The following is a 14181-nucleotide window of genomic DNA, read 5'->3' on the forward strand; positions in this document are numbered from 1 at the left end:
TTGTAAATTTACAGACATCACAATTAAAGCTCCTAATTTATTGCAGATTGTCTTATCTACTCCAGAGGGGAAAACAGAAAAAAAGTGATGACATCATTGATAGTGAAAGCCCGCGGAAAACAATATTCATATTGAAAGATAACGACAAATATAAATATAAAGAAAATGAATTCGACTTCACGACGAATTCTAGGGTTTTGGTGGTTGACGACATAAAATTAAATGTTACATAAAATTATGATTATTTTACTGTAGAACACATCATATCGGGACCCAACAAACTGCCCACGCGTCACGACATGTATATAGCCTCATAAACGGAAAATTGTTCAAATGTTGGGTGGGTTGTATGCAGTTATAATTGACAGTCTAGAATAGTAGTAGTGTAGGTAATACTGACATAAAGGCAGCACAATATAATAATTTGTCATGCAGTAATTATATATCCGAAATGCCTGAAGAAATAAGTCGTAATTGAGGGCGACATATTAAATATCATGTTTAGAATAAATGAAAACCTCGTTTTTGGGATATAAATAGTATAGTCGCCTTTGGGGAAATACAATTTATATTCTGTATTATTCTTTATTGAAAAGTAATTTATAACTAATGCAGTACGCATCTGCCTCGTCAACGAATAAAGTGAGATGATTATATCAATCATTATGATAAGTTGCGAAGGAGACGCCGGGTAGTTCTACAAACGGACTCTTTTCGTCCAAAAAAACCATAAAAAAAACAAATACAATAGGTAGGGCCCATATAAGTTGACTCTTTATAAAATAGTATCATATAAAAAAATAAAGGATTCCCACACGCGCATGTTCAAAGGTACAAAGTATTCACTTATAACAATTTCGTCGCACAAAGACGTTTCGAGAAAACCATCCTCGGTGCTGGCGGGGAACCAATTTAAATTTTTGTAGCACACTCTCGACAGACATTTCGGTACGATCCTCTTTGCAGAACGTTTTGTATTCAACCCGCGATGGAAACAATTTTAAGTAAGTTTAAGGTTTTATGGAATTACATTAGCGCTTCTCAAGACATTCGATAGTCGTGAAGGAGCAGTGCCTTTGGAAGCACACCAGCATCCAATTTGTAAATTTACTAAAGAAATGTTTTTATTATTGTATTAAATACAACTGTGTAGTGGGTCTGTGTGATTGTGAACTGTCCTGTTGAGTTGGCTGCCGAAATACATCAATAAATTAATACAAATATTGACACACACACACACAACGATCTTTAAAATCTAAAATGATTATCTATTTGACAGATATAACAAAGAAATCCAAGACACATGGGCTGATCCAGAGGAGAGGAGAGTAGCAAATTGTAATGCAAAAGATAGGACATCAAAATAAGCTTAGCCCTTCATTTCACCATTTGTAGGCCCCTATTTCAAAATCCTGGATCCGCCACTGAGACATCCATAATATACGATGATAGTTCTAATTCATACCATGTCATACCATTAGGCCTATAAGCCAACTAAATAAACAGTAGTCATACGCCTATTAAGCTTCGATTTTCAATTCTTTCAGTAAAAAAAAAATAACTTTCTAGGCCTACATGTAACAAACAACGTAATAATTAAACTTGATTTATACACAATGTATTACAGTCAATAAATACCGGTAATTGTAAAACCGGTACAATTTTATTCATGATATTCACAACCTATCAGAAATTGCGAGATAACACATCCGACATTAATTGTACTGTGTGTTAATTATCCAAGAATATACGGACGCATCAATAAGCGTAACCATAAACGAGGTATTACATAATAGGCCCTAAATAATACCCGAGCGTAACCATAGAGGTATTATAATATATAATTATTGTATAATACATCGATGAGCGCAATCATTATAGTATTGCATATATTATAAATATATGATTATTGTAATACCTTTATGATGTGCGTTGTGACCAATCATGCGTGCTAAAATTCAACGTTCTGATAGTGTCTTTGACTACCACAGTGATTCTTATAAACCTGGGTATTTTACAGTACTATTTACATAAACTTACGAATACAACATTTAACTATCGTATAAAATCTCTGTAATGCCGTAAATATAACTATATAAAATCCTTTTGTGTTATGTACATTTGTATTTGGAAAATAAACTACTGTGTAGGCCTCGGTTAAGAATTTTAGAAAAAGCAAGCAGCCTCATCGGCTGTCTACGTAGTATCCACTTTGTAAATTATAGACATTCTATAGTCTACGCTAGCAAATTACCAATTCTTTGTTTAAGAACTTCGAGTTTGCTTGTGTTGGCAAAATAAAGTTTGCTAGTGTAGACTGCGAGAAAACTTCGGAAAAATGTTCTTGCCAAACTCATAGTTTGCAGAAAAAATGTTGCCATTTTAGACCTTTTTTCAGCAGTTGGCCAAAGTCGATCAACTGTTCTGCACTCCTAGCGAACTTTTATTACCAAAGTTTGAAGACAAAAGTTTGCCAGTGTGAATTTTTCTTTTTGGAATGTATTTTTGACAGTTTGAGAACAAGGTCAGGGTGGTGGGAGAAAGGGGTAAAAATTGGAGGATAGAGAAAGGTCACTAAACCATTGCTCCAGCAAAATTCGTATTGTCACAAGTAGAAACAGAACGGTTTTCACATTGTGGTTAAAACAAACCTCATAAATTTACAACTTTATATACAAAGGTTACAATTATATTCTTAGTAGGCCTAATCTAAATAAATAATTAATAACGGTATTGTATTATATTTAAGAGCAAATTTTACTAAATACTGCACAATCTTTAGAATAAATTTACCTTTTCTTATATGCAAATAATATAAAATGTTTTTGTATTATGATCATAACTTAAACAGAGACCTCTATTCATGAGACACTTCTCTTCGAGACCCAATCAGGGTTGTGTTAAACCCTATATTTCCTCTCATTCGTATCATGGGTAAGTGTCCCCTTATTAGAGGTTGATCATAGTGTTAACCACTACATTTCTCCTCGTTTGTTAACGGAAAACTGTCCATTAATATGAATGTCTGAAATGAAGTGTTTCTACTATAGTAATTATCAAATCAAATTTAAGTAGTATTCATGTACAAAATAACAAAAAATATTAAATACATTAATTAAAAATAAAAATTAGCAGCAATATATTTCTAAAACACAGCACCTCCTATATCCATTACAGGACAGTAGCTTCAATTATGAAAGGTTGGGTTTACTTCCATTAACAAAAAATAAAGTATCTTATATAAAATTAAATTTGTACAAATTATACTTACTTAAAATATATTTAACTATTTAGAAAGGAAGATGTTTCTAGAATCAGGATTTTCCTTTTCTCCATTTTGTCAGAATAGCTATATATTCATAGTGTTTGTGAAACAATAAAAGACATAATTGGAGCCTTCTCTTTGGAAGTGACACAGTGACCCATGTTGCATCAAATCTCATAATATTAAAAACCTTTTTTAATGTACAGTAGTATGACGGAGTATGGAAATTTTTTTTCTTATTCAAATGAAAATTGGAAAAACATATCATGCTTTTCCCAACTCTGAAATAATGTTACCAAATACATCTGAGAACAAGTTATACTTGTGTGTGACCCAAACCCACAACCAACCAGTCTGGTGTCCATATCTCTAGACAACCAAGCTTCCTAGTAATAATGCCAACAATTGACTTGAAAGACTTTACTCAAGACGAGATTCAGTTTTCTTATACAACTATGCTAATTAAGTACAGAAGCTGAAGAAATATTGGTCAATGGTGATGAAAACTTAGTGTCAAGTTGAGTCAAGCATCAAAGATATGCTGTCTAGCACAGAGTAATCTTAACAAGACATTGCACTTCTTGGAACTAGTACTAAAATCAACAGGTGACAATTATTCTTGTGTAATTGCCTCCCCAGTATTGGTCACATCAAAATTAAACTTGAATGGTTTACTATCACCAGTCATCTGGAGATTTAGAATTCCTCTTTCAACATCTCCACTTTCATGAGACTCCTTCTCAACAACATCTTTGACTTCTTCCTTTACCTCTTTCTTGATAGATTCAACCTTGTCTTCATCTTTGTCAGATCTACCTTTTTGAGAATCTTTCATTCGCTTCTTCTTCTTTCCTTTATTCTTCCTTTTTCCTGTATTTATCAAACCTTCTTCATCTCCTAGTTTCCCTTTCTCTGGTGAACTTTGATTATCTATGAGGTTTTTATCAATTTCAAAATTAAATTTAAATGTTTCTTGATCGTTTGATATACCTTCTACCTCCTCTTCTAACTTTTGCAATGATACATCCTTCTCCCAATCTTTCTTCTCATTCACCTCCGAATTGGTCTCCATCTGGTGTTCAGAGTCTTGAGGATGGCATCGAGAAGCATGTCTGTAAAAGGTGCTAAGTGATTGCTGATCAGAGGCAACTGGTGTCAAAGTAGGTTGACTTTTTTCTTTAAAGAATTAGTATAAATTATTTTACTAGAAGAATTATGAGAGATTATTATTATTATTATTAGAAAGTTATTTGGGACATTTTCACCTAAGGGCACGGTTCTGCACCAACCATTGTCAGAGAAATATTCTTCTTTTCACTTTGAATCTCTCACTTTGGATTGAATGGTCATTGTCAGTTTATCCAGGTAAACTTGGCATGGAATAACCCTATGTTGTTAGACAAGTATATCTGGTTCTGCAACCTGGCAAGGTGGTGGTTCCAAGGCTGCTTTCAATAACCTGAAATAATTTTGGCTAACTCAAATTTGTCCAAAAAACAACTTTTAATAGTAGTTTAAAGGAATTCATTCATTTGTTTTAATATAAGAAAACAAAAACAAATTTAATTAACAAGAACAAAATATTAATTTGCAATGAATTTTTAATGGAACAAAAAACTTACTCTTTTCATGTTTAGTTTTTTCTGCCATCATCTTCTTGCGATAATCACCAAATGTCATGCGCATGACTTGTCTCTTCTTGACCATCGGTGCTTTGTGTGATTTCAAGGTGCGTACTAATTTCTCGGCATCTTTTGCTGAAGGAATGGAAGTACATTATTCTTGTTTTAATGGTCCCAAATTTGAGACTCTGTTTCTGCAGTCTCTTTATCTTTTAAATGCTCAAAAGCAGAATATTGACTATCATTTAAATTCCCTTTATTAAAATACTGAAAAATAAATTTAAATACCTTGTTTAGAGGTAGGCTTGGCGGAGGCTAGACCGTGTTCAAGTTGTTGAATACACCAGCATAGCTCACGCTGAAATAGTTCAGCCGGTGACTGCAAGATATAATTATATTTTACACATACCGGTAACAACTTTTTCTAGGTTATGCATACAAATTACATTCAATCATATATTTATTCATTTCACTAAACATTTTCTCTCTTGAATGTTACATCATAAACTAAAGTACCAATAATAAATGTAGTATAAAAAAGGGGCATAATCATAGCTTTAGAAAACAATTTCGTCTCAATAACCCTTGCAAACATTTTAGAATTAATTATGGAAATTTTTAAAAGAAACAAAATCTTTTTTAATAGTGGAAAACACTTGTATTGTGTTTACAATTTTGTTACGCATTGCTAAACTTTACCTTCTTGTTGGTACAGTAAGCAAGCACCAACCCATTTATTATTAATTTTTACAGAAGAACATTCAATAGTAAATTATTTAAGATAGGCCACAGATATATTAATATACTGTATTTATTATGTTATGTAATTTGATCTCTATTAGCAATATCACTAGGGAACGCTAATGGAACATAGAGCACTTTAAACAATGCATCATGGTCAAGCCATAGACTAAAGTTAATAACTTGAAGCTTTAATGAATTTGAGAACTGAGAAAGTGAAAATGATAAGGATGTAAAGTAACTGTCCAATGTAGCTACTGTATGATGGGTTAGATGATAGTGGGTTACTTTTTAAATTTAAATTAAAAAGAAGAGAATTGCATTAACATTAACAACTAGAACATGAAGAAACAACACTTTCCAGTTAAAAATATTAGTGAAAAATGGTTATTGAGAAATAAAAAATAAAATTTAAAAAAACTTAAATGAAAATGTAAAAAATTCCAACCACAATTTTTAATACAACTTTATAAAAAAGATTCGTTATGTATCATTATGTCAGAAATAACTCTTTTTCTTGTGCTGCAATCAATCTTCCTATATAATCACTTCACAAAGCCATGGTATTAAATTAAACATTGTTCAGTGAATTTAATCAATATCCAAGGCTACCACCAGACATGTAATGAAATGTATTTAATTTACTAGAGATCATAAAAAAATCTTTCTAGAGCAACAGACTCTTGAGGTTGAAATTTGAATACTATGTTTGCAAGATATTAATTTCTTAGTTAAAAAAAGAATTCTTGGTTTAAAGCTCTGACAACACTATCAAACTTAATGTGACTTTTTTTGTCAATTAATTTGATAGTATAGACAGAGTTACAGATTCCGTATGCTTATTAAAATTACTGCTCCTATTAATTAAATGCAGTAGAACTCCTATATAAGGGGACACACCTTTGGAATTCAACAAAGTGTTCCCTTAATAGTGGTTGGTTTAATAACACTTTCTTTGGAAAGTGACCAAGGGTCCCCTGAATTGCTAAAAATAGTACAGGGTTAGTAAATTTAACATAGAGAATCATTAACTAAACAAACCAAGGACAATCTAAACAGCCCATTGATACAGTATAATAAAAAATAATTTATAAACTGTAAGGCAGCCCGGCCGCTAATATCTAAGAGAATAAACAAATATTGTACTTTTAATGCTGTCTTCAATGAACCAGGCCAAGATAAGATCTACTGTAGAATGTGTTTTAGAAGTGACTGTTTTAGATGATGGTAAAACTCTGTCAGAGTGTTTTCTTCTTCATTTACCAATTCTACATTTGGTGGAGATTGGTGGTGGAGATGTCAACATCCATAATGACTTACTCTTAATTCAAAAGAAATTTTCACTTAACAATTATGTATGTGATAATATCATCGTATATTACAAATAAATACACTATGGGTTCAATAAGAAGGATATTAATTGAAAATGTAACTACGGTACTGTATATGTTTTTTGGAAAATAACACACTTTACTACACAGTGAGCCTGGTAAACAAGAACATCAATACCTCCATGCTATGCTAATTAGAGTAAAAACGATTAGTTTGCCGTAGGAAAGCCCAACAGCAGAGGCTTTTTAAATGCTAAATGCCAATATTAATATGGCAAGATCAATTTTATTTTTAGAATTCAATAGGAGACTGCAATTAATTAAGTAGAAATACTGTACACTGAAATATGATAATCCCTGACTAAAATATAATATTTGATTTCCTTCCTTTAAAGATGAAATTGTCCCTTAAAACATGAAAAATAAAGTTGATTAAAATTAACTAAACTGTATGCCATTTTTTAGTTTTAATATAGTTATTTAATTCCGCCGAATAAAACAGATAATTATACCGTATATCCTCGGGTTCAGGAAAAAAATGTGTAATATTCTTGTAAAAACTCATCTGAAACTGGCAAGAGTCAAGACCAAAAGTAAATACTGGGACTACACTATACCCAGGGATATGCCTGTTTGTGACATCAGACATAAAGCAGGGTTGTTGGGTTGGCTATTACAGTAAAGTTATTTTACCCCTTTCAATTACAGTTTATCAGGTAATATGATTATTAAAATATTATTTTTGAACGACCATTCAATAGTGTGTACTATTGCTCGCCATGTGATCTACAATTTTCCAATCAAATGACAGGAATTTATTTAGGTGTTTATATAAACAGTATTATTATTAAAGACTAGAGATCAACTACTGTACAACTGTATACAAACCTTTTCAGTGATGTACTAGAAAGCTGCTGCAAATAATAAGTGATAGCTAAAATGTCTAATGTTTCATATATACAAAATTTTCTGATAAAGTCTGAGTTTTAATTTTTTAGGAGTAGCCATGCTGGCAAAGAGAGAATAAGCATGAAAAGAGGTGCGACTGAGACTCAGTACAGTAGTTCTGTCATGCACAATGGCAAATAATACAATTTATTTAGGTTGACTGAAGAAAAAAACATTATTTTCAGTAAATATAAATCAGACACATTTTGCATACTTTGAATGACGTCAGTTTGCTCCTTAAAGTAAATAGGTCATCATCACGAAATGCAAGTCTAAAGCTACGAGTAGTTTTATCTTAATTAGAATTTCGTGTAAATATTGAGTGCTTGTTGAAGTCATTATTGAGAGCATAAATTATTACAGCCAGTAATAAGAGCTTGAACATGAATCTAAATTATACAGTATATCAAAATCGATACCACTACTAATGATTAAAATAACGTTTTTTTATCTTTTGCCACAACTCTTTTACTACATTTGGACCTAGATAGCTTCAAGATTATTAGCTTTGTGTAGATTTTATGAACACAAATAAGCAAGATGCTTGGATCTGAGGATGTGGTAGGATAGGTCTAGCTCTGCATATCAATTTGACCAATCAGACAGTTTTACTGTAGCTACTGGCCATTTTTGAATAATTTATCCTCATAAAAAAAAATTAAACATATATTTTTGCTTATGGCTGAATACAATGATTTGAAATTAATATAATTAATTTAATATTATTCAAGATTATGTTGATGAAATGCATTATATCTAATGCATGCATTAAATACTGAAATAGTCATAAACATTGATAACATGAGTTTTAATATAATGTAGTCATTCTAATATGAGCTAATGATATGTATTAATAACAATAATATTAGACTGTAATGTAGTCATATAATATGAGCAATAATATTAAATATAAATATAAGCTGTAATGTGAGTATAATATGAGCTCTATAAGCTAATAAAATGTGGGTATTATGAGCTGAAAGCTGTAATATATTGATTGTGAGCATATCCATTCATTCATTCATTATTTACTTGGTCTATTTTAGTATACATAACAACAAAAAACAGAAATTGGGGAAACCAGGGTCAACCTAAGTGAACTTAATCACTGTAGCTGAGTTGGTATAATATACAAAAATGAATGTTTATGAGTGTAATGGTACAAATAATGGCATGAGGTGAATGATGAAAGGTTATATCAACGAGGCAACGCCGAGTTGATATAACCTTTCATCATTCACCAAATGCCATTATTTGTACCATTACACGAATATAAAACATTTATTATTTGTTTTATATAACATCTAAATAGATTCCTGTCATTTGAATGAAATAAAGGTAGCCCTATCCAAGAGGCCTACATTTCATTCACATTGATTAAAACAGTAACATTTGGTTTTTAATATTATATTAAATGTTATATTTATATGGATTTTATAAACACAACTACTTTAGTGTTAATTATGTCAACAACAACGACTAAACAATCCTAGGCCTAGCAAGGCTAAAACGCCTAGGCTAGGCCTAGCGTAATCCTAACAGGCCTAGCTTAGTAGTTACTAGTAATAGTACTGTACTAGCTTGGCTGAAAGGCAAAACTTCGACAGAAAATTGGAACTTATCTAGGCTATAATTATGGTTTTTTCCAACGATTCCACGTCTTGTAGGGATGTCCCCATTAATTAATCAAAATCCTAAAAAATCTAAAGCTAATTTAAATGCCTTTTTGAATGAAATTAGTACATATATCTCCAAATCGTACACAAAAATCTGCTGCTGTTGCATATCTCGCGGTGTGGTGTTTACAACAAACAGAGGCAGGACGACAGGTGGCGCTGTTGTATTTCACAGTAATTTTTGTATAGGGGATTTTATTTCATCCGCGAAACGTTTTTTTTTTCGCACACAAAAACGTTTAAAAAAGTACTATTAAACGATCGTTTAATAGTGCGTACTATTGCACGTCATGTGACCCACAATCGTCCACTCAAATGACAGGAATTTATTTAGGTGTTATAATATCATAATATAATAATAATATAATATCATGAGCTGTAATATAATTACGGTAATAATCTGTTTATATTACATAGCCTATGTAAATACGCGAACGTGATTGGTTGAAACTGCATCACATGACTACCGCTGCGAGGATCGTAAATCGTATATATCCTCGAGAACGATGATATTGACTGTGTAATTTTCGCGTAATAATCGTGTCCCCTGTCATTAATCATATAAATTCTCGAGTACGATGATATTGACTGTGTAATTTTCGTGTGCAACACTCGAGTTTGCCGATAAATAAACAAAAGTCATCTACTCGATCTTGAACTCGGGTGGAATTGTCACTCCATCGCAAGACAATGTTTCATCCGCTGGGCCACGGAATTTGCTTGAAGAAATTAATCTTCTAAACTATTTAAGCTATGCATACATAGCGCCCTCATTTGTTATAAGTCCACCCTAAATGTGATGAAACACCGTTTGTGATTGGTCAATACTCACGGTAGTAACCTAGTAACTAGTACGCGCTGAACATCCAGTGATTCGGCTCCTCGAAGATCGAGAGAAGACAAATTGTTTATTCGGCCTACCTGATTATAATATTATTATTAATAGGCTTATTGATGGAAATTCTTCTGTTAATTTAAACGACCTAGGCCTAAGTGAATATTTTATTGCCAAGGAATCATTAATTAGTAATTATCTGTATATTATTCTTCGCAAGGTAAGGTGTCTAGGCAGGCTTGTTTTAAATACAATACAAATACTATAGGAGGCCTAGCCTAGCTTCACCCAACCCAGCAGACTTGTTCTTGGCTATATAATATAACAGATATTGCCTTTTATATATCGGTTAAATATAAGATTTGACATCCCCTCGGGAATGATATTAAGTTCTCGGGGAATATATATTCCCTCGAACTTAATATCATTCCCTCGGGGATGTCAAATCTTATATTTAACCTCTAAGCAGTCAATATCTGTATAATAGTTAATGTGGTTATAATGGGCTGTATGTTATGTAATCTAATGTAGTCATTTTTATATTCTGATACTGAATTAACATTTTGAGAAATTAACCACAAGATTTATAGGATACTAAACATACTTTAGTTATATTCAAAGATACTATATTGATTAAATGCTGTAGTAAACCTATTCATAACTAAACTATGTAAATATACGTTCCATTTTACAATGGATCAACAATACAGGTAATAAGTAGGTTGAGCTGTTGAAGAAGCAATCTATAATCTACAGCACTAGTAATAGATCATGTTAATATCTACTAAAGCATTTATAGCAGTCTGTCGGTGCATGTGTGTGGTAGTCATACAGACTCTGTGATAATAATTAGTCAACTCAGTATGTTTGTTATGCAGGAATTAATAATAAACTTCTCTTACATGATCTAAATGCATTGGAAAACATGCTACTACGGTATGATAGGGAATATTTACTGTATGAAAATTGTTACAAGTGACAAAAAAAATGATTGTGATGTGCCCATGTTATAGACATGATGTCATATCACTACCATATTTGGGCACATCAAACATGTTTTGTCAAACCAGTTTGATAGTGTAGATAGAGCTTAAAAATAGTATTGATGTAGCAAAACAGAATCATATGAACAGTATTTAAATAATAAATGTTTATATGGGGATTATATTATAATATTTCAGTTGATAACAAATTGATCAACCATGGTGCAGATATCCCTACCCCTCCCACTCAATGAATAAACATTAATTATTATTATTTGTTTTATAACACACCAACTGTCAATCTAATAACTGTTTCCATTTAAATAAATGTCTACAAAATATGTAAACAGTGTGCTCTTTTGTTTAGTAATTACAATAATCACCATTGCAATTCATCAAAATGTAAGTGTCATTGATTTTAAACATGGCAGTCCTACCTCTTTTTCTGCTTCGTCATTAACATTGTCATTTGCAACGTCTTGTCCGGCAACGTTGCGTTGTCGTTCACGGTCAATAGCATCCTATAACAAATCATTATATTTAGTTTACTGTATAAAATATTAATTGTGTCAAAAGTTTGTTTTTTTAATTTAATTTTTAATCTTAAATTTGCATTTTAATTTCGATAACCATAACCCGTATAATTATTTCTAGGTCAATTTATTAATATCAATGCAGTTATTTACAGGATGGATACACTTTTTTGTTTATCAATATGATGAATAATATAATAAAAAATACTGAGCCTGTTACTGTATGTACAGTATAGTGAATCAAAACAAGTGATGGTTTTAAGGAGTAAAAATGTTGCATTTTGAATACATAAATCTTTACCTACTGACTCTAGTTATGAATGACATTAGATATAAAATTGTGTGATTGCAAAATCTGTTTGGGCTTTAGCCTATTCACAATCCTGCTGGTTATTTTTCATTGGTGACCGAATATTAAAATATTATTAACAACAATTAATCACAGATTCATTTGAATATTGTTTTTTGTTTTAATTGGAAACAATATGCGATACTGTACTTTATTCTCAACATTGAAGTTCAACATTAGATAAAGACACTTGCCTCTCTTCGTTGGTCCTTCACCTCTCGATGTCGTAGCACCTCTCTTTGCTGCTTAGACTTTTTTTCATTATCACTCCTTGTTCTTCTGATATCGTGCTGTAATCTCCAAATTGGATTCATATTTATGAAACGGCATTCAGATGATCAAAGCAACAATGGGTTGTCTAAATAAAGTTTTCACATTTCTATTTTTATTCATTATTATTTTAGAAAAAAAGGCAACAAAAAACGGCGCTAGTTCCGTTTCACACCTGTTTTTATTTCGACTTCCTTTTGACTCCAAATTGTTAAGCAACTTATTGTGAATACCACACCTTAAAATTGGGCCTCAAAAGTACTTTTATGAAGAAGAATCACATAAAAAGTAACTAATAAATCCTTAAATTGATGATTTTACAGACATGTTTCTCGCATACCGTTCACGAATTTAGCATACTCGAAATTCAATATTTTCGTTTCTATGGAGCGCCAAAAGAGCGACAACAATAGATGGTTAAAAACTCCGTGGAATGCATTTATTATTGACGTTTAATTTTATTATATTTTGTCAATAAAAATGCTGTAACATTTTACTGCTAATAATTTGCTGTTTTCAAATAGCAACCAACCCTAGACCTAAGAGTAAGACTAAGACTATAAGAGGAATATTATTTATTTATTTATTTATCTACAGTACATGTAATATGATGATGAATTTGTCGATTTTCATTCCTAAAAGTTCCTGCAAAAACCATGTACAGTATCAACAGTAATATTTTTGTTGCATTGACATTGACAAAATATGATAAAATTGAACGTAATTTTCACCAATAAATGCATTAAATATACGCAATTTATTGAGTTTTTAGCCCTCTATTATGATTGCTCTTTTGGCGCTCCATAGAACAACAACATTGAACATGGAGTATGCGAAATTCACGAACCGATATGTGGTGCGAGAGAAACACACCTGTAAATTCATCAATTTAAAGGATTAATTTTTACTTTTTGTGTAATCTCCTTCGTAAAAATATTGTTGAGGCCTAATTCTAAGGTGTGGTACTCACGATAAGGTTACTTAACCAATTTTGAGTCGAAATAAACGACAGGTGCGAAACGGAACTAGGCTAGCGCCCAAAAAACTATTAAAAAAAATAATTTATTTCATTCAGTCATTTTCAAATAGAAGTACCTCTCTGATTACTATAGTAAAATTATTTATTAGAAGGCATGGGCCTAATAAAATATTCATGTCCCACCCACTCCATATCCAATCTGACTAGAGTTTGTAGGCCTACTGTTCGGTGATCTTCCCCAGCACACACACCACCACAAGTCTAGCCTAACATAACATATCACATGCAATACTTGTATATCCATTCATGATGCCTAGGCTAGGCCTACTCCGAACTCGGCTAGCTTAGCCTCTAGGCTATCTACCACATTAAAACCCTTTTAATCTGATAAATAAAAAATACTTGCCATAAGTGTATACTAACAGAATCATACAAACGTCTACTTTTCTACGATTGTATAAATAATGAATAAATAATTAACAATCCAATCTGATTCATTGACATTATTGACAAAACACGTCGAACCCTAAAAAAAGTTAATTACAAAGTACCCCCTCTACCGACAAAATGAATGTTAGACTTCCATAGACCAGCCATCAATAGTGACAACCAATGGGTGATTCGAAAACTATGACGTTAATTTACTATG

The 14181-nt window shown here is 31.8% G+C and overlaps 1 protein-coding gene across 1 annotated transcript; it reads right to left on the reverse strand.

Annotated features, from left to right (window-relative positions):
* Window positions 1-1231: 1231 nt before the first annotated feature.
* LOC140060702 (uncharacterized) lies at window positions 1232-14088 on the reverse strand. Its single transcript, XM_072107022.1, has 6 exons — window positions 13939-14088; window positions 12478-12641; window positions 11839-11922; window positions 5176-5266; window positions 4888-5022; window positions 1232-4441 (listed from the first exon to the last, which is right to left on the reverse strand). Exons 2-6 carry the CDS (start codon window positions 12595-12597, stop codon window positions 3879-3881), a joined length of 993 nt encoding a protein of 330 aa, XP_071963123.1. The 5' UTR covers window positions 12598-12641; window positions 13939-14088; the 3' UTR covers window positions 1232-3878.
* Between the last annotated feature and the right edge of the window lie 93 nt (window positions 14089-14181).

Source organism: Antedon mediterranea, chromosome 1, assembly GCF_964355755.1.
Source record: "Antedon mediterranea chromosome 1, ecAntMedi1.1, whole genome shotgun sequence".
Classification (NCBI taxonomy): Eukaryota; Metazoa; Echinodermata; class Crinoidea; order Comatulida; family Antedonidae; genus Antedon; species Antedon mediterranea.